This window comes from Amphichorda felina (assembly GCF_050947745.1).
Source record: "Amphichorda felina strain 45539 chromosome Unknown scaffold_5, whole genome shotgun sequence".
Taxonomy (NCBI): domain Eukaryota; kingdom Fungi; phylum Ascomycota; class Sordariomycetes; order Hypocreales; family Bionectriaceae; genus Amphichorda; species Amphichorda felina.
The window spans coordinates 749680-774381 of record NW_028145045.1 but is presented as its reverse complement, the minus strand read 5'-3'; the positions used below and the strand labels follow the sequence as shown (position 1 = coordinate 774381).

The 24702-nt window shown below is 56.0% G+C and overlaps 10 protein-coding genes across 10 annotated transcripts; 7 read left to right on the top strand and 3 right to left on the bottom strand.

Moving 5' to 3' along the window:
• Positions 1-56: 56 nt before the first annotated feature.
• ACO1O0_005085 (major facilitator superfamily domain-containing protein) lies at positions 57-1682 on the top strand (the record flags this gene model as incomplete). The annotated part of the gene is made up of 1 exon (XM_083194512.1): positions 57-1682. One exon carries the CDS (start codon positions 57-59, stop codon positions 1680-1682), a length of 1626 nt encoding a protein of 541 aa, XP_083049425.1.
• A 944-nt stretch (positions 1683-2626) lies between these two features.
• ACO1O0_005084 (uncharacterized protein) lies at positions 2627-3545 on the top strand (the record flags this gene model as incomplete). The annotated part of the gene is made up of 2 exons (XM_083194511.1): positions 2627-3164; positions 3235-3545. The coding sequence occupies 2 exons, from the start codon at positions 2627-2629 to the stop codon at positions 3543-3545; spliced, it is 849 nt and encodes a 282-aa protein (XP_083049424.1).
• A 16-nt stretch (positions 3546-3561) lies between these two features.
• ACO1O0_005083 (uncharacterized protein) lies at positions 3562-5316 on the top strand (the record flags this gene model as incomplete). The annotated part of the gene is made up of 4 exons (XM_083194510.1): positions 3562-4447; positions 4504-4818; positions 4874-5067; positions 5275-5316. 4 exons carry the CDS (start codon positions 3562-3564, stop codon positions 5314-5316), a joined length of 1437 nt encoding a protein of 478 aa, XP_083049423.1.
• Positions 5317-5613: 297 nt separating this feature from the next.
• ACO1O0_005082 (beta-lactamase/transpeptidase-like protein) lies at positions 5614-6864 on the bottom strand (the record flags this gene model as incomplete). The annotated part of the gene is made up of 1 exon (XM_083194509.1): positions 5614-6864. One exon carries the CDS (start codon positions 6862-6864, stop codon positions 5614-5616), a length of 1251 nt encoding a protein of 416 aa, XP_083049422.1.
• Positions 6865-8757: 1893 nt separating this feature from the next.
• On the top strand, positions 8758-9794 carry ACO1O0_005081 (uncharacterized protein; the record flags this gene model as incomplete). Its single annotated transcript, XM_083194508.1, has 2 exons — positions 8758-8796; positions 8865-9794. The coding sequence occupies 2 exons, from the start codon at positions 8758-8760 to the stop codon at positions 9792-9794; spliced, it is 969 nt and encodes a 322-aa protein (XP_083049421.1).
• Positions 9795-10595: 801 nt separating this feature from the next.
• Positions 10596-12559, top strand: ACO1O0_005080 (acyl-CoA dehydrogenase/oxidase; the record flags this gene model as incomplete). The annotated part of the gene is made up of 5 exons (XM_083194507.1): positions 10596-10601; positions 10734-11594; positions 11710-11986; positions 12048-12156; positions 12223-12559. 5 exons carry the CDS (start codon positions 10596-10598, stop codon positions 12557-12559), a joined length of 1590 nt encoding a protein of 529 aa, XP_083049420.1.
• An 891-nt stretch (positions 12560-13450) lies between these two features.
• ACO1O0_005079 (uncharacterized protein) lies at positions 13451-14352 on the bottom strand (the record flags this gene model as incomplete). The annotated part of the gene is made up of 4 exons (XM_083194506.1): positions 13451-13599; positions 13656-13824; positions 13882-14007; positions 14347-14352. The coding sequence occupies 4 exons, from the start codon at positions 14350-14352 to the stop codon at positions 13451-13453; spliced, it is 450 nt and encodes a 149-aa protein (XP_083049419.1).
• A 2270-nt stretch (positions 14353-16622) lies between these two features.
• ACO1O0_005078 (DNA repair protein endonuclease SAE2/CtIP C-terminus-domain-containing protein) lies at positions 16623-18656 on the top strand (the record flags this gene model as incomplete). Its single annotated transcript, XM_083194505.1, has 2 exons — positions 16623-16710; positions 16855-18656. 2 exons carry the CDS (start codon positions 16623-16625, stop codon positions 18654-18656), a joined length of 1890 nt encoding a protein of 629 aa, XP_083049418.1.
• A 992-nt stretch (positions 18657-19648) lies between these two features.
• Positions 19649-22528, top strand: ACO1O0_005077 (mRNA-binding ubiquitin-specific protease UBP3; the record flags this gene model as incomplete). The annotated part of the gene is made up of 4 exons (XM_083194504.1): positions 19649-21073; positions 21128-21234; positions 21288-21450; positions 21500-22528. 4 exons carry the CDS (start codon positions 19649-19651, stop codon positions 22526-22528), a joined length of 2724 nt encoding a protein of 907 aa, XP_083049417.1.
• A 738-nt stretch (positions 22529-23266) lies between these two features.
• QCR7 (ubiquinol--cytochrome-c reductase subunit 7) lies at positions 23267-23834 on the bottom strand (the record flags this gene model as incomplete). The annotated part of the gene is made up of 3 exons (XM_083194503.1): positions 23267-23368; positions 23391-23610; positions 23728-23834. The coding sequence occupies 3 exons, from the start codon at positions 23832-23834 to the stop codon at positions 23267-23269; spliced, it is 429 nt and encodes a 142-aa protein (XP_083049416.1).
• Between the last annotated feature and the right edge of the window lie 868 nt (positions 23835-24702).

The window sequence follows — 24702 nt, the reverse complement described above, 5'->3', positions numbered from 1 at the left end:
TTTCTGCCTTTCAATTGAGTCACTGACCCGGCACTATGACGAATCCTAACCACAACATGCCTCTGCCGCCAGACAAGAACTCGTCGGACCTCGAATCTCAGGACAAGGAAAAGTTTGAACTCAACCCTTCAGAAGAAAACGGCAGGCCAGTCTTGGTTGGGCAAGCCCAAATGGGAAGCAATGGTGCTATTGCCATTCAACAGTTGGGTCTGGAGGCCCTCGATCCCTCCTTCCCATGGCTGGAGCTTCTTCGCTCCGCAGGAGTCGACATCGCGTCCGGCGAAAGCCTAGTTCTCGACCATCCGGAAAGGTTCCAGTCCCCATTCGCCTGGCCGACCAGGAAGAAGATGGTCGTCTTGAGCATTGCTTTCTTGGCAGCCGCTCTGTCAGCCTACTCCGCGGGGGCATATGCACTAGGATCAGAACCGTTACGTGAGAAGTGGCAGGTCACCGATACCCAATACAACTTGGGCATAACCCTATTTGTCACCGGCTTTGCTTTAGCGCCGATGATTCTGGCTCCTGTCAGTGAGGCCCACGGTCGCTACTGGGTATTTGTTGGCTCAGGAATCGTATTCTTTCTTGGAACCCTTGGCTGCGCAGTTACGCCCAGTTATGGCGGAATGCTCGTTTCGAGAATCATCACCGGCCTCGGGTCGTCCGTGTTCGCAACGATCACTGGAGGCGTGGTGAGCGATGTCTATCACAAGGAGGGTAGAAACACGCCGATGGCGCTTTGCGCACTAGCCATATTCCTTGGGACAGGTCTGGGGCCTTTGGTCAGCGGTGTCGCTGTCGACCGCCTTGGATGGCAGTGGATATTCTACATCCAGCTTATCACCATCGGGTCAACAATTTTGGGCATTCTGGTCATTTTCAAAGAGACACGCGGCAATGTTATCTTGAAGAGAAAATGCGACGCCCTCAACAAGCTGATGGACCAACGAGCTCATGTGCAGTTCCAGCCACAGATTGCTGAGCGGAAGCTCGATATCGGCATAATCTACCGTAGCTTCGCATTTCCCATGAGTCTTCTCACTTCGGAACCTGTCGTGTTTTGCTTCTCTCTCTGGGTATCGTTTGGATGGGCAATACTCTACATGCAGTTCAGCAGTATCGGGATCACCTTTCGGGACGTCCACAACTTCAACAGCACGCAGGTCGGAGCGGTCTATGTAGCCACAATCGTAGCAGCGATGATTGCAGCGGTTGTTGCCATAGTTCAAGATCACGTTACCAGGAGGACTTGGCCTCAACGGATGGCCACGCCAGAGGGTCGGCTTATTGCACCGTGTATTCAGTCAATTCTGCTCCCAGCAGGATTGTTCTGGTTCGGTTGGACGTCGAGACCCGACATGCCGTGGATATCGCCGGTCCTTGCCATAGGATCTTGCACATTGGGCATCTTCAGCATCTATCTTGCTGTGTTCAATTACTTGGCCGACACATACGGTCGGTATGCCTCGTCGGCTCAGGCAGCCCAAAGCATGTGCCGGAACCTCCTTGCAGGCATCTTCCCCCTTTTTACGCACATCATGCTGAGGAATTTGACGTACAAAGGCTCGGGAAGCATGCTGGGCGGGATTGCACTACTACTGACGATCATTCCGTGGCTCTTATCATTCTATGGCCGAAGAATACGAGCCAGAAGTCCCTTTGCGAAGGCCGTTGTGGAGATGTAGGGTTATTACTGGCCTGGTGAAACATGGACGGCTCGGGTTCTCGTTGGTACGAAGCTCCGTGGGCTAATTCGTGGGCCGTAGTTACACTGGCCGTGGAGTGGATGTGGCCGACTCGATTGATGCAAGGCCGATGCGGCAATGCCATGTATAGCAAGTGGCAGTTCGCCCAGACGTTGACCGACTCACATACTCCGTACAGTACTCACCATAATACTACTAGTTCCATCGGCGGTGGCCGTTAGCGAGCGGGACGGGACCAACGTTTCATGTCGTGCATATTCGAACACGAGTGGAAGGAGAGATGATCGATTTGATGATCGGGTTGACTCTTGGGATGGGTGCAATAATTTGCCGAATAACCGCCCAGCGGCCGCATGGATGAGACGTCGGAGTGGGCGCGTTCCACAGTTGTCTTGTTCAACCCTTCAACTCTCATAAAGTTTGGATCGTCGGTCCCCGTGGGCCACCATCAGCACTTAGCAAAGCCCCAGCTAGGGCCCCAGTGCTGTGAAGCCATCAGCCTCGCTGACAAACAGTGGCCTGACGTCAATTCCTGGGTGGCCAGGGGTGGCAATTGCGGCACAGTTGCGTGATGGCGGCGCAAGCGGCAACAAATCCCTGGATTCCTCCCTCCCACAGTGCAGTCGGGCGCACAACACACACCTGACACTCTATATATGGCAGCTTGCTGTTTATGCTGTTAGGCAGAAGCCAAACAGCCCGGCCTTTCTAACGGCACTGCCACAAATCCACCATGATCCATCGCCCTGTGCCACTATAGATGGTTTCACTGCTTGGTCGCCGCGCAACAAGACCGAAGTGAAATATATCTATGAATGCGCTCCGAGTATAAGGCCAAGCCTTCTCCGAGGTTCCCCCCCCCCAAAAAAAAAGACTCAACTTTCGATTCTACAGGAAGATACCCGCATGGAAATACCTGCAACATGGCTTTTCAGTCTACCGAGAAGAGTAATTTGGACGACAAGAGCCGTGACCATGAGAGCCCACCACCAGCTTACACCCGCCACGCCAATCAACTCGGGCTCGACGAAGCCCTCGCACGCCTCACTCTCTCGATTTCAGACGCCCCGGGTAACCCTGAAGTTGACACCTGCCTTGCGCACCTCAAGCTCCTGCATGCTATCCAGGACATGAAGGAAGAGGTTGGGTATACGGACGGCCTATGGAACATCTGGGATAGCCGTGTCAATTATGAAACCCCTAACTCGACTGAGGCAGTCTCTGCTGCTACTGGAAAGGAACCACAAGGAGATGAGTTGAAGAGATTCATGGCCAGCGAAATCCGCGAGAAGCGATGGGCGCTGTTTGTTGCCCGCGCCGTCGACCGATATAGGGCCTGGTGGGAAAGCTTCCAGAAGCACATGTTGACCGAGATGGATATGCAGACCGTTGGCGGAGTATTCGATTTCCCGCAGTGCGCCAAGCCCATGGTCTGGGACGAGACGATGATGCTTCCTCTTGGTGAGTGAGGCCCCAAACAGATTGTTTGGTTCGCAAGTCGGCATGTTTCATTGACCTGATTCCGTGGCAGACGTATTAATGGTGATGCACACTCACATGCTGAACCCGCGGTCTTTCCTGGAGGATACTCTGCGCAATGGGCTCACAAGCATCTGGGCGACGGGGGTGCCTTGGCGTCTAGTCAACGATGCCATTGACGCCGATTGCAGCTACAAAGTCTCCGATGAGGCCAAGGCTAACTGGGTTGCGCGGACCGGATGTAACTGGGACAATACAGACGACCAGTTGACCAAGACATTGTCATGTCCGTATTGTTCGGGTATGGTCAACGTGCCATGGACTACGTGTGGGATGGACGAGTGTTCCAACGGCTTCACGTAAGAAAACAAGACCAACCATGAAGAACCATCACGAAGAGGAGCTGACGGGAATGGATATCTCTAGCACACCACCGGGCTTCATCGGAAGCGGGTACGGCGACGGCGACTTCACTAGCCAATGCTCGTCCTGCGGAAGGGAAATCTACAAGAAGCTCCTCTCTGTCGTCAAGTTCGTGCAAGATTCAGACGCCCTAATACGGTTATCCGTTCCCATGCCCGGGACAATTCTGGATCCAGCAGTGGGAGTTCCGACGCTTATCACCTCCAGGTCTAGGCGCACATTCGCGAACCGCATGATTGAGAAGGACCTGAGAGATGAGATTTTCGACTTGCTGGTACCGCAAAAGCACCCACATCCCACCATGGAGACGGTGCGCGACGCCATCGAGAAGTTCCTGCGCTCAAAGGAGAGGGTTCGTCAAGTCGCCAACCCCTCCGGCCGGGGCCGTGCCGACGCACAGCCCCCCGCGAAACTCTGCATACGTAAGATGATGAGCCGGTACTGGGAGAACTTCTCGCCCTTCGCGCTTGACCTCTGCGGTGCTGTGATGCGCCAGGGCGTCTTCATCGAGAAGATGTGCAACATTGACTGGCTTCACAGCCCTTCGGCTAAGGACACCATGGCCAGACTGATTACTAAATATCACCGTTTTATGACTCTAATGGCTCAGAATCCGAGGGAACTCCTAGTTCCTACACTCGATGTTGACCTAGCGTGGCATACACACCAGCTGAGCCCGAGCGCCTATTATCACTACACCAAGAAGAAATGCGACAAGCTTATCGACCACGATGACAAGATCGACGAGCACAAGCTAGGAAACGCGTTTGAGTTCACCACCAAGGCATACCAGAGGAAATACGGTGAGATATACAGCGAATGCACATGCTGGTACTGTGAAGGTAAGGTCTCCCCGTTGGCTGTCTGTGACAATTACAACTGCTCACCCGCTATGCAGCAACTCGGTCCTCGCAAATATCGTCCGTGGGCAAGTTTCTGGGAGTTTCCAACAATAAGAAGATTGAAGACGCCTTTCTCACCGCCGCATCAGTGAACGCTCACCCGCCGAGTGTCTCAGCTCATATATCATCGCACAATGCTGTCAAGACAGAGTACGCAGCCAACCGGCAGCACCTTGAGGAGCAGATGCGTGCCTACCACCTGGAGAAGCTAGAACGCAACTATCAAAAGGCGGTGGCGAGGGCAGAGAAGAAAGGGCATAAGCTTCCACCCCGGGAGCAATACTACGACCATTGGGGCTACCAATATTACAGTGAGTATGCTCCCCTGGCGGAATCTCGTCTTGGATGTGCTGACGGAACCTCCAGTGTACTCACCCTTCGCACATCCCCTGTACTTTACACCCGGCATATACTACGGGTGGGACCCCAACATGGTCCAGAGCGGGCCTGGGCAATGGGCAAACTGCGCGGCTGGGAGCTGCGGATCCACGAATGTTGCTGCCGGGGGGTGCGGTGGTGCAGGCGGGTGCGGCGGTGCTGGGTCCTGTGGATCCATCGGTGTAAGTTCAACTCTCCCATCTCCTGGTCTTCCCCGCGGTCGCCTATGTGCTGGTTTCTAACCAAGTCGGCAGAGCTGTGGAGGTGGGTTCAGTGGCGGTGGTTGCGGAAGCGGAGCAGGAGGAGGCTGCGGCGGTGGTTGCGGAGGTGGCGGAGGAGGTGAGACCCCTTTCCGGTGTTCTTAGCTACGGTTTACTAATAGGTCACAGGTGGGTGCTAAGGACAGGATGGACTCGTCTGGGATTCACTAAGGGTGTTTTGCTCATATTCATGCATGGGAGAAAACCCAGAGCTCCCGGAACAACTATTTTCATATCATCTAATAGACAACGCTAGCCGGAGTATTGGCTTGGATTTACAGATGCAGGAAGAGTCGTGGCAGTTGGGGCTAACGGTATTAGAGCGTCCAAAAGCTGTGATCAGCACATTCGACATTGACGGGGCAGTCAACTGTTTCCAACTCCATTGCCCGGGCGAAATGCCCCGACATTATCAAGTGAAGAACCCGTCACAGCCACTGATACTACCGATTGACCGACAGCAGTCCCTCACGCATCGTTCTGCTCCCTCGTCCACGCGCCGCGCTGGCGGTAAATGTCCTCGCGGAAAGTCTGCTTGAGTGCTTCGATGGGGCCTACTTGGACCGGAAGCGAGGCCTGGACGGCGCCCACACCACAAAGGTCGTTCTTTCGGTCGATGAACCACGTCAGCGTCATCCCACCGCCCCAGGACATGGTGCCCTCGCCGTACCACCCCTCGGTATCACGCAGCGCCAGCAGCCCGCCCAGCCCGTGCCCGGCCTCGAAGCCCGCCTCCGTTCCCACGCGGAAGAACATGCCTGCTGGGCCAGCCAGCGCGGCGCGGTGCGCAGCCGTGGCCTCGGTGGTGAGGTGGTGCTTGAACATGTCGTCGACGGTCTCCGGCTTCAGGATCCGCCCGTCGTTGGCCAGCAGCGACCGCAGCACCTTGAGGTAGTCGGGCGCCGGCATGAACCCGCCGTGGCCGCCAAAGTCGCCCTCCGAGTCCCTGTTGATGGTGCCCTCGCCCGCCAGCACGGCCAGTCCCAGGGCGCCCGGGTCGGACGGGTTGAGGTCCACGAGGCGCGCGCGCATGTCCTCGCGCGTGACGGGGTAGAACTGGAAGTCGGCGATGCCCAGGGGTGCCAGGATGCGCTCCTGGATGCGCTCGCGCAGCGTCTGTCCCGTCAGGCGCTCGACGATGCGGCCGGCCCAGTCGAGCCCCGGGCCGTACATCCAGCCGGCGCCGGGCTGGAAGGCCAGCGGGTAGTCGAAGACGTTCTCGACGGTCCTCTTCTGCTCCCCGCTGCCGCTGCCGCTGCCGCCCTGGCCCGGGGCGTTGGCGGCGCGCCAGCGGGCGATCTCGGGGGTGAGGAAGTGGTAGGCGGCGCCGGAGCTGTGCGTGAGGAGCATCTCGAGGGTGATGGGGCGGGCCTGCGGCTCGAGGCGGGGCGTGTCACTGCCGTCCTCGGAGAAGCCGGTGAGGATCTCCTTGGAGGTGAGCTCGGGGGCCAAGGCAGAGAGATCGCCGGTCAGGGACAGCAGGCCCTCGTCTACGCACTGGAGGGCGGCGATGGATGCGAGCAGCTTGGTGGCCGAGGCGAGGTAGACAACGTCATCAAGCTGCTGGGGTCGCTTCTCGCCCGACAGAAGGGTGCGCTCACCCAGGGTCTTGTTGTAGGTGAAGCGGCCTTGGGCGTCGGTAGCGCAGAGGATAGCGCCGTTGATGGTTCCCGCATCGAGGGCGGCCTGGAAGGCCGTGTCCATGTCGGGCTGGGCCATGGTACTCTGTAGATGCAGATCCCAATAGTTGTGATTACGAAATGAATGTGCTGTTCGAGGTTGCTCACTGATAGTTTCTGGCACTAGTCAGTCAAGGTAGGTTCAGATAAGAGACATGGAGTCTTTGGACGGTAGCTCATCTGCATCATGTATCATATAACTTTTCACCTCATATTTGGTACTTGATAATCTTTACTCACCCAGTTGCTGAAAATGAGCCGAGATGACGACGGCGGGTACGTATATGCATCCTGTAGACCCCGCAAGGTCGTGATTGGTTATCTCACAGCTGTATGCCACCCAACCCGATACCTGAGACAGACACAGCAAGACGGTTACGTATAAGTGTGACGACCGAAGAACACCATATGAATCATCTGATTCGGAAGATGAAGCGCAAGCTAATAGCTGCTGACCCGAGGGTGAAGTCTCCCTTCAACTGATGACTCCCTCCACCATGCCGTTGGACATGATGCAAGAGAAACCCACCAGTGAATAAGAATAATACATTACTGTCTGTTCTTACTCTACTGGTAGTCATAGTGAGTCTGAGCCAGCCGTAAATTGCACTAGTTGATGGGGGACATACTTGTTAACAATTCACCACATCATTCGTCTTTTGGGCACATAAAGGGGTTGACTTGTTGTTGGACTTGTGCATGCCAACCCCTCGGTCTATATCATGCCTCACACCCCTTTCACGTCCACCATCTCTCGACAGTACTTCCAGTTTGATAGAGGTTTTTATGGGGTTGCAAGCCTATGCTCTCGTCGACAAAGACTTGTTGTTGCACCGACTAGTAACTGCCGTGTGACCTTGTCCGCGTAGTCAAACTACATGACGATGGCAGATCTGCCCATCTCAGGATATTCAATCCTACATGCCGTCGAACTTGCCAGAAACAACGTTCACGTCACCCAGGGTGGAGTCATTGATACCGTCGCAACAGCCTACGGCTTTTCCATGCCCGTCGTCGCCGAGAGTGAGGAGAACACTGTTAGTCAAGGCGCCCGCAAGAGTCTGATCAGGGTTCGGTCAACACCGTGAATTCACTGTGTTCGAAGTAAGCAAGACTTATTCACCTTTTAGACGTAGACCTCAAGGATAAATGATGGCCTGATTTAGCTCCTTTTTTTGTTAGTGTAATTGAGCTGAAGGGTATATGCTATTTTGCCCATGACTGAGGAAGTTGGAACTCAATTCTGCCCACGTCAACCGCGGGGAAAAATCACAATTTGAAAGGCAACTTCGAGTTTCACATCACAATTCCAAAACACCGAAGACGTATTCATCATCGCGTGACTCTTGGGGGGTGGCTGTGTCGGAGGACTAGGTGAGTCCCCCACAAGGCCTAGCTACTAAATAGATCCATGCATACTACTAACATGTACTCGTATGTACGTAGTGTGCAAGCATGCAAATTGGGGCCAACGTAAGTTGATCTCTCGGCCCTCGGACATCCGGATTGTGCGCCTGATTGTTTCTCTGGGGGACTCTTGACCTTGGATCTCTTCCAGCAGTGTGCCGTCTAACGAGGTCAGCCAACGCTAAGCAACGGAGTTATCCCAATCTCCGAAAGCCACCTCCGTAGGAGCATTACAGCAGTGCCATGTCCGTGTTAACACGCTCTCAAGGCGTGCAGGGTACTGATTTATAATTCGGGGCCACGGGATTCGAGGTATTTCCAGAGTAAACACCGAGCAAGACGTGGTGATATACATGTACAATACGTGGTGCTCTCGAGAGGCGGTTGACAAATGTCTCCCAACTCCGACTATGGAAATATATATAAACCCCTTCGATGTCGGCATCATGAGATATCCCATAGTTGATTCTCACTACTACGACTTCTCTTAACACCCTTAGATACGCACATTCACATTCATCTCATCATGGCCTCGAACAATATCGAACGAGTCGCGATTGTCGGCGTAGGTGCTCCATCTTGCCTCCTCCATCCCTAGAGAACCTTTGCATACTAACATGGGCTCACCTCCAGGCCACCGGCAACATTGGTGGATACTTTGCGAGGGCACTCCTGCAGACGGGGAAGCACACGGTCACGGCCCTGACCCGCGAGGGCAGCAAGTCAACGCCTCCCGAGGGAGCCAAGGTCGTCAAGGTCAACTATGACGATGACGACTCGCTCGTCTCGGCTCTCCGAGGCCAGCAGTTCCTCATCATCACGCTCGGCGTCACGGCGGCCCCGGACCTGCACGCCAGGATCGCCGCGGCGGCTGGCAAGGCCGGCGTCCAGTACATCATGCCCAACGCGTTTGGGAACCCCCTCAACCTCGACGCCGCGCCGCAGCCCGGCACGTTCGAGCACACCGTCCTCGTCCGGAGGAACGAGGCCGACAACGGCGTGTCGTCGCCGGTGGTGCTGCCCTGCGGGTTCTGGTACGAGTGGAGCCTGGCGCTGGGCAACGAGTGGTTCGGGTTCGAGATCAAGGACCGCAAGGTGACCTTCTTCGACGACGGGAGGCGTGTCATGACGGTCAGCACGTGGGACCAGTGCGGGCGGGCGGTGGCGGCGCTGCTGAGCCTGCCCGAGGCCGGGGCGACACCCTCGCTAGCCGACTTCAAGGGGGGAGAGGCCAGGATCTACAGCTTCCGGGTGTCGCAGCGCGACATGCTCGACAGCCTGCACCGGGTGCTGGGCACGAGCGACGCCGACTGGACCATCTCGTACGAGTCGACGGCCCAGCGCATCGCGGACGGCGTGGAGGGCATGAAGAGCGGCTTCGCGCCGTGGGCATTCGCCAAGATCCTGTACGGCCGGGCTTTCCAGGCGAGCAACAAGCAGGCCGACTTTGCGGCCGGGGGCGACACGGCCAACGAGGCGCTGGGCCTGCCCCAGGAGAGCCTGGACGAGGCGACGGCCAGGGCCGTGGCCATGGTGGAGAGCGGATGGAATCCGTTTGCTTAAGTCCGACTTGTGTCCGACTTGTGTCCGACGGGGTATCAGGGTATCAGCTACCCGGGACCACGACCAACACGATATATGCATAGGTTTAGCCCCCAATATATATATGATCTTTATCAGCATAAGCCAACAGAGAGTCTTTGATGCATACAAGAAAGTTGAAGATCCCTACTTATCGGTCTTGCTAGGCCAAAGTTCCGTGCTCGGTGAGAGATCCTACAATCGGATTGTGTGTCGTTCACCATCCCACCACCATGTACGAGTCCTAGTTAGTTCAGGGCCCATCACTACTTACCTTCGACCACGATTCAATGTGCTAGCAAGGAACACCAAGGGCACAAGTGATACCAAGTTCCAACGACAGACCATCTATATCTAGGCCCGTGGGCCAATGTTTTGGGTTTGGGATATCCCAGACAGGTAGCCGCGATACTATCAATGACACCTGAGAACATCTACACATTCCACAAGCTCACCACTCGGCCGCATCCAGGACCCTGAAATCCGAAATGGTCAAATCGCTCCGCTACAGCCAATGATGAGCCCAGATGCAACCCCATCCCCGCCGACAATCATGTGGGTTCTTGGCACTTGTCAGTGTGCGTCAGTGTCCAAGTCTCCAACTCGGAACAGTCTCCAACACCCCAGAACTCTCTCCAGACCACCACTCATACCATCACCCGTGCCACCACCACCACAATCCAGGCCGAGGCAACTTATATTCTGCTCCAGTTGCTAAGCTGCTTCCGTCCACGGAAGAGGCCTCACAATGGACCCCAAAACTCCCCTCACGTCAACCCCGAGATGCTTGTACCTGCCCTCACCCCACAGTCTCCTCGGGTCTCCATCTCATCCTCCTTCTCCTCATGCCTCAATGTTCTCTATTGACTCTCCACCCCTGAACTCGCTTTTACTCATCTCTCCTCCCATCTAGACACTCAGAAACTCTCCCACAACCCCCCAGCAACCCCCATGACATCTCCACCTAGGCGCTTCTCGCGCGACGAGGTGCGCAGCCACACCACCGACTCCTCCCTCTGGTGCATCATCGACAGCATCGTCTACGACCTCACCGACTTCCTCCCCGCCCACCCAGGCGGCGAGTCCGTCCTCCGCCAGGTCGCCGGCCAGGACGCCACGTCCGCCTTCTACAGCCTCCACCGCCACGAGGTCCTCTCCCCCCAGCAGCACGGGGGCCGCCTCGCCATCGGCACCGTCGCGGGCGAGGAACCCCAAGTCATCAGTCCCCGGCCGGGGGACCTCAGCCCCGTGCCCTACGCCGAGCCGCTCTGGCTGACCACGCCCTTCCGCTCGCCCTACTACGCGGCCAGCCACCACCGCCTGCGCCGCGCCGCGCGCGACTTCGCCCAGCGGCACATCGCCCCGGAGGCCCTCGCGGCCGAGGCGTCGGGCGCGTACATCAGCCAGGGCCTTATCGACCGCATGGAGCGCGAGGGGATCCTGCGCATGCGCCAGGGCCCGGGGCCGCACCTGCACGGGCGGGAGCTGTTCGGGGGCGCCGTGCGCGGCGACGACTTTGACTACTTCCACTTTGTGGTGCTGGCGCAGGAGATATGCCGCCCAGTGGCGCGCGGGTTCCAGGACGGGAACATGGCCGGCATGTCGATTGGGCTGTCGACTTTGCTCCACTATGCGCCTGAGGGTGCTTGGAGGGAGAGGGTATGTGACGACGTCTTCGCTGGCAGGGCGAAGATGTGCCTGGCTATTACGGAGGCCTTTGCCGGGTCGGATGTGTCCAATATCCGCACGACAGCCGAGAGGACGCCAGACGGGAAGTATTTTGTAAGTTGGTATCCTACGGGCGCCAGGGGTGGTAGTGGTAGTAGTGGTTGTTGTTGTTGTAGTGGGTTGCCTGTGTCATGCTACGTGATACTAATGTGGGATGGCTTATACATAGGTTGTAAACGGCACCAAGAAGTGGATTACCAATGGTACCTGGAGCGACTACTTTGTCACCTTGGTACGGACGGGCAAGGGCTTCACCGTCCTGCTCATTCCCCGCGTCGAGGGCGTCGAGACCAAGCCCATCAAAACATCGTACTCAGCATCCGCAGGCACCGCCTTTGTCACATTCGACAGCGTCAAGGTCCCTGTGGAGAATATCGTAGGCGAGGAGAATAAGGGCATGCGCGTCATCCTGAGTAACTTTAACCACGAGCGTTGGGGCATGGCCTGTATGTTGTACTCATTTGCCCACGTTCCCTGCCAAGGTGTCGTACTGACCAATTCACAAAGGTACCGTTGTCAGTCAGTGTCGAGTGGTCGTCGAGGAGTGTTTAAAATGGTCCAACCAGCGAATCGTGTTTGGAAAGCGTTTGGTCGACCAGCCCGTTATTCGTCAAAAGTGGGTTTCCTCTCAGCCCTTTACCATCGCCTCCTCAAGGTCAGGCCCCCTCTAACAGCGTTGCAGGCTTGCCAAGATGATTGCCCTTGTTGAGGCCAATCAGTCCTGGCTAGAGAGTATCACCTACCAGATGTGCCACTTGTCCTACTCAGAGCAGGCCAAGCACCTCGCCGGCCCCATAGGCTTGCTCAAGATGAGCTGCACCCGGGCTGCCCACGATATTGCCGACGAATCCGTGCAGATCTGGGGCGGTCGTGGGCTGACCCAGTCGGGAATGGGTAGGACCATTGAGCACTTCCACCGCACGTACAAATTTGACGCTATCCTTGGGGGGTCCGAGGAGGTCGTTGCGGATCTGGGCGTGAGACAGGCCGTGAAGAACTTTCCCAAGGCGATGCTATAGGATGCTATCCCATAACGACGTTTCATGAGGTGGCGTGGGATAGAAAGGCGTATTATTCGGCGTTGGTGGCATGAATTTCGGGACTTCCTGTAAAGCAGAGTTGATGCCTAGGTATGCTAAGTACTTATGGGGACGCGCGCCATGTCGAATTGTAAGCAATTACTGAGAGATCCTGTCCAGCTGCTCGTCCCTGTGGATCCAAGTCGGTGAATCTGCAACCGGGTCAATGTGCCACACTACAACCTACCCATCCGTCCCAACTAACCATCCGCGATATCGACGAGATGGTTCGGGGAGGCGCATACATAGCCATAACAGCACACTCTTCACGCACACACACTTTCATCCTGATCCATCGCAGGATCAACGCAATTCATCTCGTCCTGACTAACAACTGAGCATGCAACATCTCCTCTCCGCCCGTACGCCGTCCGTTGGTAGATGAGCGTGTGGGGCGCACCAAAACTGGCACCGACTTTTAACATCGATGTCGTTTCGTCACCTCAAGCACCAATCTCATTACTCGCCACCCTGCCTCCGAGATCCCGTTCAAGGCCCGCTGGCCAACGAACGGGATCCAAATCAACAGAGTTCCAATCGGTAATACCGAATGCCGTCGTGAAATCGTAGTCGTCGAATGTCGTTGTTGTCATTGCCGAGCAACGTGAGTTGCAATTTGCCGTGTGTACGAGAGAATCAAAACCTGTATCCGAGGTTCATGCTCGAGAACTTTTGAGAGACTCCGAGAAATGGTGTCCACGATGTGAAGATAAGACGAAGGAAAATTGAGACAAAAGAAAATGAAGGAACATGTCCGTCGTGGGTATCATGAGCTGCCACGCCAACTTCCCCCCAGTCGTTAGAGAATAGAGAGATCCAACACGTGTCCGCTTAGTTGTTGGGGCACTGAGCCTGGACGTGGCCGGACTGCTGGCACTTGTAGCAGATCTTCTCGCCACCGGCGGACTCCTTGGGGCAGTCACGGGAGTAGTGGCCGGACTCGCCGCAGTTGTAGCACTTCATGCCGTTGACGCACTCACCTAAGGCAAGGGTTAGCTGACATCTTACCTCTACGGTTCCGGTTGGGGGGACTCACGGGACATGTGGCCGTAGCCACCGCACGAGTAGCAGGTCTTGCCAGCAGCGTTGCCGCCGAAGCCGCCACCATAGCCGCCGCTGGCACCACCACCATAGCCACCGCTGGCACCGCCGCCGCCGAAGCCGGAGCGCGGGCAGTTGCGGGCAATGTGGCCGGTCTCGCCGCACTATATCCTCGTCAGCGACACAGCGCTTCAGTTGCAGTTGGATTGAGGTTAACAAACCTTGTAGCACTCGGTGGCCTGGCCGCTACCGCCGTTCATGGGGCAGTCGCGGGAGATGTGGCCAGCCTGGCCGCACTTGTAGCAGGCCTTGTTGTCCTTCATGGGCTCGGGGCAATCACGGCCTAGCTGGTCTCAGTACGCAAATGTGAGATAGGGTGCTCTTGGAACTCACTCATGTGACCGGGTCCTGCGAAGATAATTAACATCAAAGCCAAGGTGTCAAGGAAAGGATAGTCTTACCACCACAGTTGTAGCACTTAGCTGCGGGCTTGTTGGGGCAGTCACGGGCCTAAAGCTGTTAGGGAAATTCAGGGTACCAAGCTGTAGACAGTCGATCTTCATACCTGGTGGTCCGTGTTGCCACCTATCGCATAGTATTAGTGCCTGTATTTATAGAGAGATAAAGGGATAGCATTGTGAAAGGTGCGAGGGCGCGTTTGTGCAAGGGAATCAGAGGCCTTAAACCCCCATCTCGTTCACCGCGGAGGGACAGCCCATGTTCCCGGTGAACCGGTAGGTGGAGAATGCCCAGAGCGAACCGCCCCACGGCATTAATCATCCCACATCTTAGTACTGAGGGGGGTATGAGCCCATGGCTCCGATGGGGTCGGTATTTGAGTGGGAGGATGACGAAGGCAGAAAGGAGAATGGCGGGGAAATAGGTCTCACTCACAAGAGTAGCAGGCGCGAGGAGGAGCGTAATCCATTGTTGATGATGTAAAGGTCTTGAAGACGTTTCTGGCGCAGAATTGGTCAGCCTTCTCTGTCAATAACAAGCCGTCGTGGGAAAGTCGTTGGTAGGACAAGATCTCAATCGCTGGATCGGATCTTCAACGCCACAAAGGTACGTAGCTAGACCCTCCACCACCACAAATCGCGGGGAGGGTGATTAGGGCGGGCAGAGGGCCAACACCAGAGGTCGACTCACAGTTGAGGGTGATTGAGCAGAGGGGGAGGAGTGGAAGTGGTGTCTGGTGCGAGAGTCAGGATGAGAAGGTGAAAAGTGCAAGAGAAGGCAGCAAGGCGAGGTAGGGAGAATTTTGGCTTGAGAGGCGTTTTGGCGACCACGCGTTAGCGATTTTTTACCGGCCGCCCAACCGCCGCAGGGCGAGGCGTTTTTTTTTTGTGGCGCCAAATCCGGGTCAGGCAGTGCCAGCGCAGGTGGGAACGGCCCAATTGCCTGTGCAAGCAGCTGCAAGCACTTGGACCGGTCGATAAACTCAATTTTCAGTGGGCACCTCAGAGTTTTCGATTTTGGGCAGGTGGTGGTGGTCATGGGACGGCTGTTTTGCGGTCCAGCAGAACGGCATTGCGCTCGCTTCTGTGGGTAGGGTGGTCCAATGCGGGCAGGTAGTGGTGATGACGACGAGGGTAAAACGAGGCTGCGGACGGAGAAAGATCAATGGCTTACCTGGATGCAATGAGCTCGTTGAGTTGAGGAGGATGGATCGATGAGATGATGCCAGGCAGAGGTTGTGTAAGCGGCAGGCGAGGTTGTGGGAGGAGGAGGACGAGAACCTGGAAGAGCCTGAGGTTCAGATGCGTCCCTCAAACAGAAGCGGGGGCGGCGGGGTGACCTGCTGCTGCGTCCCTCTAGAAAGCGGCAGCACAGACACACACAGAAAACGGCACACAGATGACACAGGACAATTCCTCCATCGTGCTCACTTGTTACGCATTGACGAGCCACGTCTGCTCTTTGTTGACCCCGCGCTCGCTGGCGGTGCGACATATCAGCGTAGATTGGTGGCAGCATTGGCTGGCCGCATGCGACAGCATAGAATGCATATCTTATGTCTACGTCCCTCATCCCGCGGGGTCCTCAGCCCTCCTCAATGGGCCAGCCGAGTGTTCCATGACAAGACAATGCATATCCTGCTGGACTACGTGGAACAACTTATCTCATGAGCTTGAGGGGCAACCACGAAGACAAGCTGCCCAACCCACCCATGGAGTCCAAAGAAGCTTACTCGCCTCAAGAAATGCAGGGCATTCATGGGTGCCCCTTGGCCCGATCAGGAAGCCTGCCTTCTTATCCGCCACGATGGCTGAGGTCCATGATTATCCTGCGGGCTAAAAAAAAAAAAAAAAAAATTCTTAGGCAGTCAAGGTCCTGTATTACCCGTACTCCGACTTGGACAGTCTCCTGTTCTCGGTATTAGACGCAGTGTCCCGTTGAACGAGCGGTGAGTGCTGCAGATCAGAGGTGCCCGAAATCATCACCACCTGGGCATAGAGTGGCGCACCTGGCTTACAGCTGGCCCTAGAAAATTTGAGACAAAGAAGATCAGTATCTGCGACTCATTAGACAACAGGCTCGGAGAGATGTGCTGCCGTATTCGAGGCCCGAAGCTAGGGCTGGGTAGTAGCACCCCATTCACTGGTGGCAGTCTTATCCACGGGAGGGACTATGCAGTGTCTATCACTAGTATTATATCCGTTGCATAGGTAGTATTTGACCGGATTGTGGGGCTTTGAATCCATGTTTATCGGTTCCTTAGGCTTCCTCGATTTTGATAAACCGTAGTGACCGCTGCAATGAAAGTTGACAATCGCCTTTGCAATCCCTTGCCTAGCAACCTGGTTGTGGGTCGTCAAGGGGTCACGTGGTTTGGCGCCTCGTTGTAGGTGCTAGGTGGAGACGCGTCGGAAGCTGTGTCCCCGTGATTATTGGCGTCACTTCCAGTCCAAGCTGGCAACAATTGGAATTCCGGCATGAGTGAGCTAGAAAGAAGATTGCAATGACGAGTTGGTTCGAGAAGGGCCGTCCAGCCCTTTTCGAGGCCCTCAAAACCATATGCCAGCAGATTGATCAGGACCTGTTGACAGGTATGTTCCCTGACAAGGTCCCTCGACGCGACTGACATCAAGTAGAGCTTCAGCAAAAGGAAAAGGAAGCTGTTCCAAACACCAATAGCGCTTTGGGAAGGAATGGAAATGCTGATCCAGTCTCTTCCTTGAGTTCCTTGGAAGCTAAGGACTGGAAATCCGAGTATGCCAAGCTAAGTGCTAGGTTCAATGCTCTCTCTGGCAACTTCAAAAAGGCCAGGGAGGCACTCCAGAAGAGAAAGGAAGAGCGTGACCGCTGGATCCACCATGCGGCTTTGTTAGAAAAGAAGATCAAGGCGGCAGAGGACGAGCACGGCATCCAGATTCTCGACCCTGGTACGAGGCAGACTGGAGCCTCCAATCATCTCGAGACTGAAGCTACAAGGCCAGCCCGAGCCACTAGCTTTGTGTCAGATGGTGGAATTGATAATGTCGAGGCACCAACTACCAAGGCACCTTTGCCCGTGACAAGGACGGCGCCCAGATCTGATGAGGATGCACCCTCGGGCGCTGATCCCGACTCAACCCAGGGAGAGTCTGGAGACAAACCAGAGGAAGAGCTACCCCCGCTGCCGCAGCCACAGGGCTATGGAGAAGTCAAAGTTAAGGAAGAGCCTTCATCTGACGGCCCTGTTTTCGTCTCCGAGCGCTCCCTAAAGAAGAGGAAACGCGATGATGATGGGTTTCAAACACCGGCACCCCGTTCCATCAAGGTTGAGTCACGGGGTGGAGGCTCTAGCCCTGAGCTTTCGCTACATCACTGCGACTTCAACCCCCACGAGAGCCCTGACTTGGGCGACGTTCCCCAGACAATCCATACCCCGCGCAAGCGACGAGAACTGGAGGCCGCGCAGCATTTCAATCAGCAGACAGCAGATCCCAGAACCATGTCAATAACTGGATATAGAGTTCGGCAAAGGGAAGCTCACACTGCTCGCACCCCAACTTTCTCCTCCGCCCTCAACCCCGTCAATGTCAATCGTCAGTTACCAGCCGAAATAGCATCTGCACCACCTTACAAACCACTTAGCAAGGGCCTCAGCCATGGCATTGCGGTGCTTGCAGAGGATGGTGGCATGTACAAGAAGGTCCCCTATGTGACTCCAATCGACCCAAAGGGTATCAGCCCAGCGATTAAAGGTCGCCTGGACTCGCTTCTCAACAGCCCATCGCCCGCGGAGAACCCAAGCGCAATAACACGCGTCATGGGGCGGCCCCGCGACCCCCCTGTGATGCCACGAGAGGAGCTCCCAATACCCCGACCGCGGGAGCTCCCTTTCGAGAGCAGTGGTCGCCAAAGCGTTAAGGACCCCAACGTGCACACTCCCCGGGCACCACGAACACCGTTAGCGGATACAACAAACACATTTCAGAAACGCAAGCCACCTCTCCAGGCGACGAAAAGCCATGGGTCTCTTTTACGAAATAAGCCCTTATCAGAACTCAGAGCAGAAGATTTCAAGGTCAACCCGCAAGCAAATGACGGTCACGACTTTGCATTCTCAGAGGTTGTTCGCGACAAGGATGAGAGAGCATGCTTGTCAGGCTGCGTTGACATGCATTGTTGTGGCAAGGTATTCCGTGCCCATGCTCTGGCTATGCGCCCAGACCCGCCACTCACAGCAGCACAACGGCAGGATGAACAGAAGCTTCTCGAGGAGTACTTGGGCGACTACGCCTACCGCCTGGCAACCATAACCAGGGAGGAGCGGGCCGAGCTTTGGCTCGAGGCAAAGACGCGGGAGCTAGCGGACAAGCATGGGAAGCACCGGCACCGATTCTCACGCATGCGGTCTCCTCCAGGCTTCTGGAACGCCGATTTCCCGAGCACGCAGGAGCTCGAGGCTGACAGGGCAGAGGCCGCAAAAAGAGAGAGACAGACAGTCCAGGACCGCCACCGTGAAGCGATGCGTCCAGGGGGCAGATGGATGTTCCGGGACGAATAAATCGAGCGTTAAAACTATTTGTATATTGATGTTGTGGTACTGATATTGGAAGTTTTCGGGCTTGGATGTGGCTGTCAAAGTCGCCACATCGGACGTTGTCAGCCGAGATTCATTATGGAGTGTATGTACATCGTAGGATGCATGCTGCACGGAACAGCTGTGTCTCGGGCATTTATTGGTATTGGCTCTGCCACATGGTTGAATCGAAGCCTGCTGCCTCGCACCGTGCAGACGCATGCTTCAATGACTAAAGGTTGGGGGGAAACTTCGAGAATTCGGTCTCAGAGGTCGCGGGCAAATGACGACTTGCTGTGGCTGGCCGTTGATAGTTGCCAGGGTGTGGAGATGCATGAGATGAGGCTGAGATCGCTGGCGCTGGTGGAGTGTGCGGCGTGGGAGCGGAACTGCTTGTTGTGTCCGCTATGGTGTGCAGCTGTGGTGCCCAGCCCAGTGTGTGGAGGAGGACAGTCATCCTGGTGGCCTTTTACCGACACAGCTTAAAATTTATTTCTCCAACCTGGGCCCAGCACCAACGTCGTCTCCCAACTCGCTCCCTGGGGTCGTCCTCCTCTCGTCGTGTCCGTGCACGCCCGCGAATCTCTGCACCTTTCGGACGCTTTGCTGCTGTTCCGTCGCTCCCTTCTCGCTGTCCCTGTGCCCGACCGCCGGATCTCCGCGCTTCGCGTGCCAAGCACCGCACACGAAGCCTGCCCCCAGCCCCTGCGACGACGTCGAATCCCACGAACTAGCGTTAGCAACTCGCCAGGCCATCCTCAGCCGGCCAACCATCAACAGCTTTCAATTGCGACCTCGCGGCGACCGAGACGATATACGGGACGTCGCATCCAAGTGAGCGGCACCCGTAATCGTCCGTACATCCCCAAGCCGGCAGGATGAGTAGCCGCCATCTGCCGGCTGGGCAGCACATACCGCCGGCGCAAGGAGGAGCGCACGGCCTGCCGGGTCCTGGAGGAATGCCGCCTCCAGTGGAGATGGCTGGAGGTCCGCCGCCGGGAGCTCCTGCACACGGTCACCATGGAGGACACGGTCACCACGGGCCTGGTCCTGGACCGCGAAGGAGGCAACATCCTCAGCCGCACCTGCCTCCTCCTCACCCGGGCCAGTATGCGCCGCAGTACCACCAGCACATGAATCCCCACATGTACGCCAATTACATGCCCTACGGGTCGCAGCAGTACGCCTATGGCATGCCGCCTCAGTACCAGAACGGCGCCATGCCTGGCCCGCCGTACATGCCATATCAACAAAGCTACCCGCGATCACCACCTTCCATGCATCAATATTCGCCCATGGTCGGTGTTACCGTGCCCCCTAACTTTCCTCGGCATTCGCAACCTTCCCCGGCTCTCTCTACGCCTTACCAGCCTCCTCCAGCTCCAGTTCCCATCCATCCTCAGACCCCGTCATCGACGCACTCGTCCCAGATGCCTCCTCCCCAGACGCCACCGACGCCGCGGGAGCCTGTGCCCCCTCCGCCCCCGGTTCAAGAGCCATCACCAGCTCCTATTGCGGCTCCTCGTGAGCCCTTCCGTCCTCCGGTGAGTCATATTGACCTTGATTCTCTTCGCCCCATCAGATCTAACGCGAACGCACAGCTACCATGGTTCTCCAGACCCGATCTCCCATGGCCCGCCCGAAAGCCGAAGACGAAGGCCCGGAGGAAGATCTTGAATCCCGATAGTGTCGCTGTGTCTTTGCCCGTCGAGCAACATGAGGCTGCCGCAGAGCAAAACGAACGGAACGCTCAGGCTGCCGCTGCTGCGACTACGCCGGCAAGCCAGGCATCATGCCCGGCAGCAGAGGATTCCAACCCTAAGGAGACAGCATCGTCTGAGAAGTCCGGCCCCACATCGCCGACTACGCCTAGCCAGAGGCCGCGCGCCGACACCGCCACGAGCAACACTCCTACGAAGTCTAATACCCGGGCAACCCAAGGTACAGTCCCTCTCGTCCCTGCTGTCCCTAAGCAGGCCCCCAAGCCGTCGGGCGCCGATAAGCCAGCAACCGGCGCCAAGCAGGCGACAGAAGGCGAAGCCCAGGCAGCCGAAGCTTCGAGCCCTACGGCCTCCACCACTGAGGCCCAGTCACCCGAGGCGAAACCAGCTGCCAGCCCTGCCCCGAAACCTGCTCCGAAGAGCTGGGCAAGTCTCGTCGCTAGGTCTTCCGCTGCCACTCGAGCTGGCGCCAACGGTGCTTCTGCCGAAGATGCGGCAGTTAACGGAGACGAATCCACCGGCACTAATGGCCCCGGAGACGCTACATCTACATTTTCCAAGTCTAATGCCAATTCCGTTGCTGAGGCTGTCCGTGCTTACCGTGTTGGTGGCGGAGACAAGGCCTCTTTTATCGAGCCTCGTGGCCTCATCAACACGGGCAATATGTGTTACATGAACTCGGTAAGATCACCGTTACTTCAACCCTCAAGGCCAACATCGTGTTAACCTCCACAGATTTTGCAAGTCCTCATGTTCTGCGCTCCGTTCTACGATTTTCTGAACCAGGTCAGCAAAAGAGCTGCCCACAGCTTCAAGAGCGAGACCCCACTGATTGATGCTATGTATGTTGGTTAAATATTCGTTTTGTGTGCATCCATGGCTAATAAAGCTATAGGATTATGTTTATGCATGAATTCAAGGTGCTCAAGTCCGCGAGCACGGTTGAGCAGCTTCGTCGTTCTCTCAAAGGCGAAGACCTGGAGAAGTTTGGTGAGCCTTTTACCCCCGAGTTTGTGTACGAGGCTATAAGGCAACTTCCACGATTTGCCAGCATGAGGGTAAGATTCCTGTATTTTTGGACGTTGGCCCACTTCTAACTCGAATTAGCGCGGTCACCAGCAAGACGCTGAGGAGTTCTTGGGCTTCCTCTTGCAGTCCCTCGATGACGAGTGCACCCATGTGATGGGGACCTCTCTCTCGAGCGTCGCTCAGGCCAGATCGGAAGTTTCTAGTGTTGACGACCAGGCCGATGTGTCTGGTGACTGGCTTGAAGTTGGAAGAAAGCAAAAAGCGGCTGTGTCACGCTCATCTGGCTCCAACACTGCCACGCCTATCAACAAGATCTTCGGTGGTTTTCTCAGATCCGAGTTCAGGGTACCAGGACTGAAGGATTCCATCACTACGGAACCCTACCAGCCACTACAGCTGGACATCGGATCACCTGGTGTGCGGAACGTGGTGGATGCCCTGCGCGGTCTCACTCGCCCCGAGCGGCTTCAGGGTGACTTCAACTCGCCGCGCGGAAAGGACGTCTTGGCGACTAAGCAAGTCTTCATCGAGTCTCTTCCACCCGTGCTCATTCTCCACCTGAAGCGATTCCAGTTTGACGCGGAGGGACATGGCACCATCAAGATCTGGAAGAACATCGACTACCCCTTGGATCTTGAAATTCCTCGCGAGGCTTTGTCTCGGCAGAAGCGCCAGACCCTTGCTGATGGAGCTATGCCAAAGTACAAGCTCATCAGCGTTGTGTACCATCACGGCAAGAATGCAAGTGGCGGCCACTATACCGTCGACGTGCGCCGACAGGATGGCGAGGACTGGCTTCGCCTGGATGACACAGTCCTTCGGCGTGTACACAGCCAAGATGTTGCAGAAGTTGGCCCAGAAGAAGAGAGCAGAGACAGCCGCAAAGAGGGCGGCTCCGCAGGAGCTACCGCAAACCGATTCGGGGCCATGAACGACGAGGAGACTGGTGGTGATGACGGCTGGAAACAGGTCACAACTTCGGCTGGTGGAAACAAGCGGTGGAGCAGTGTCGTCAATGGTGCCGGCAATACCAGCAAGGGGAAGCACGTCAAGGAGAGCGTGAAGGACAACAAGGTTGCGTACCTGCTATTTTATCAGCGCGTCTGAGAACCACGCCCTCACATTGGCCATTTTACTCAAGCGCACTGCAGCGAGCATGATACATGACGGCCTCCTGTTCGGTTAGAATCCGGGAAGCTGGATGAGCGATCATTACGGGCCACCCGGTGGGGAAACGGAGGGAGGGAGAGGAGGGTGATGTGGCATTTGTAAGCGTACTTTGTGTGGAAAGAAAGCGCCCTTGTCGGGAAGCGATGTGGCATGCTTGAAGAGAAGCCATGATGGATGAGACAGACGGCCGTTTATACCCTATTACTCATACTCGGCGTCTGGTGTCTGGCATGATTCTTGTGGACTGGTCGGGGCCGAATGGCTCTCTTGTAAGTGGTATAAACACTTGTGAGAGTTGCCGAGGATCCGGACACGACGACTTGGGCTCCTCTCTCTTTGCCTGTCTTGGGGAGAGGACACCTTTGCAGTCTTGCCACCTCTTCATCTTTACCTGTCCACGATACCATTGTACATATAGCTCAAAAGGTTTAATACATCCAACGTGTTTTCATAAGAAACTCTAGGAAAGGGTTGTAGAGTGAGCTAGCGACATCAGCCGAGCGAGTTCAATACATGGATATACAAGACTGCCTGTACCAGGCGTCTTCCGTTTTGTCTAAAGTCCCAGCTTCGCTCACGTCGTCATCCTTCGTCCAACACCAAGCGGGCCTCTCCTCCCCCTCCCCCCAAAACACCATCCTAGTGTACAAAAGCCCTCCTTCTATTTCTCAGGACTTAGTGCGCCGCCTTGCGGATGACGGTGGCGGCGTCCAGGGCATCCTTCTCGGCAAGCTCAGCCTCGACCTGTCGGACAATAGGGCTCAGGTAGCGGACGTCCTGCATCTCGGATGTCAGTCACAAAGCACAGCCGGGCATGTGCCGCCGAGTCGGGCTCGGCGGGGTGGAGAGTACGCACAGTCTCGTTGGTGGTCCAGTCGGCGCGGGGGAGCAGCTTGTGCTGGTAGCTGCACTGGGTGGCGCGGCGGAGGCGGTAGACACGCTCGTAGGCCTCCTTGGGGGAGAGGCGCTTGAGGGCGAGCTGGACGGCCTCACGCTCCTCCTCGTACAGGTCGTCGTACCTATCGGCGTCTCAGCATTCCATTCCAATTGCGTGGTGCGCGCCCCAGGCACCCAATTGGCATGTATATGCGTGTGTGTGTTTCCCCCCAGGTATTCTCGGAAGATGGATTCCTTACCTCAGACCCAGCTGACGGTAGCCGGAGGCGTTGGCGTACCAGGTGGCCACAGGCATGAGCATCTTCTTCAGCCAGGGCCGCTTGTTGACGAAGGGAGCGAGCGACATCGTGGGCGGTGTGTGCGGGTGGTGTTCGACGCTAGGGTGGATTGGAGGGACAATTCGTCGGTCGTGGTCGTCGTCGTTCGGGATGCGCGATATGAAGCTTCAAAGGTCGGCAAAAGTTGGAATTGAGCTTTGATCACGTGACCAACCTCGGGTGGTGGTGAGTAAGCGGTGTTGTCCGACTGGCTCGGGGAGCGTGGGGGGCCCATTTTCTTCAGTTTTAGACGGCCGGCCACTGGTGGCCAGGCACTGGCATCTTTAGTGAGACGGCTTGTGGTAATGCATGTTGAACAAATCCTCGATAGGGAAGGATAAGAAAGCTCAACAAAAAAAAAAAAAAGCCGTTGACGTCTATTCATCAAGGTGGTACTTTTCTTCCTTATGCTTACTGTATGCATTGGTAGATACAAACTGTTTGACGCCGAGAAGGGCGTAGTACATGATATTACTACGAGTACTCGTACTACTCTACGAATATCACCGTAACCGTACTATTTGGACCTACGGGAAGGCAAACAGGCGAAGGAGGGAGAAAGACTTCGTTGCTACTGCGACCGACTAAATATTCACGAACCAAAGCATGATCCTTGATTACAAACGGTCTGTGATTCAAGTACATGAAAGTCAAGTTGACACTTCACAGTGGTGAATTAGAGTTGCCAGTTGTATATCTGTACGTATATCTCTGCACAGATAAACTGAGACATAAGGCTGTGGGCAGCGAACGAAGGTTCACACCAAATATTTATTAGGAAGAGACACACCAAAAACAAACCTCACAAATGGTCGCAAATAACATCGTCGTCTTGTTTCCCAGCCTACCATCGTGCCCTTTTCGATCCAGCGGCATTGGAACGCTAGAGGTTTACGA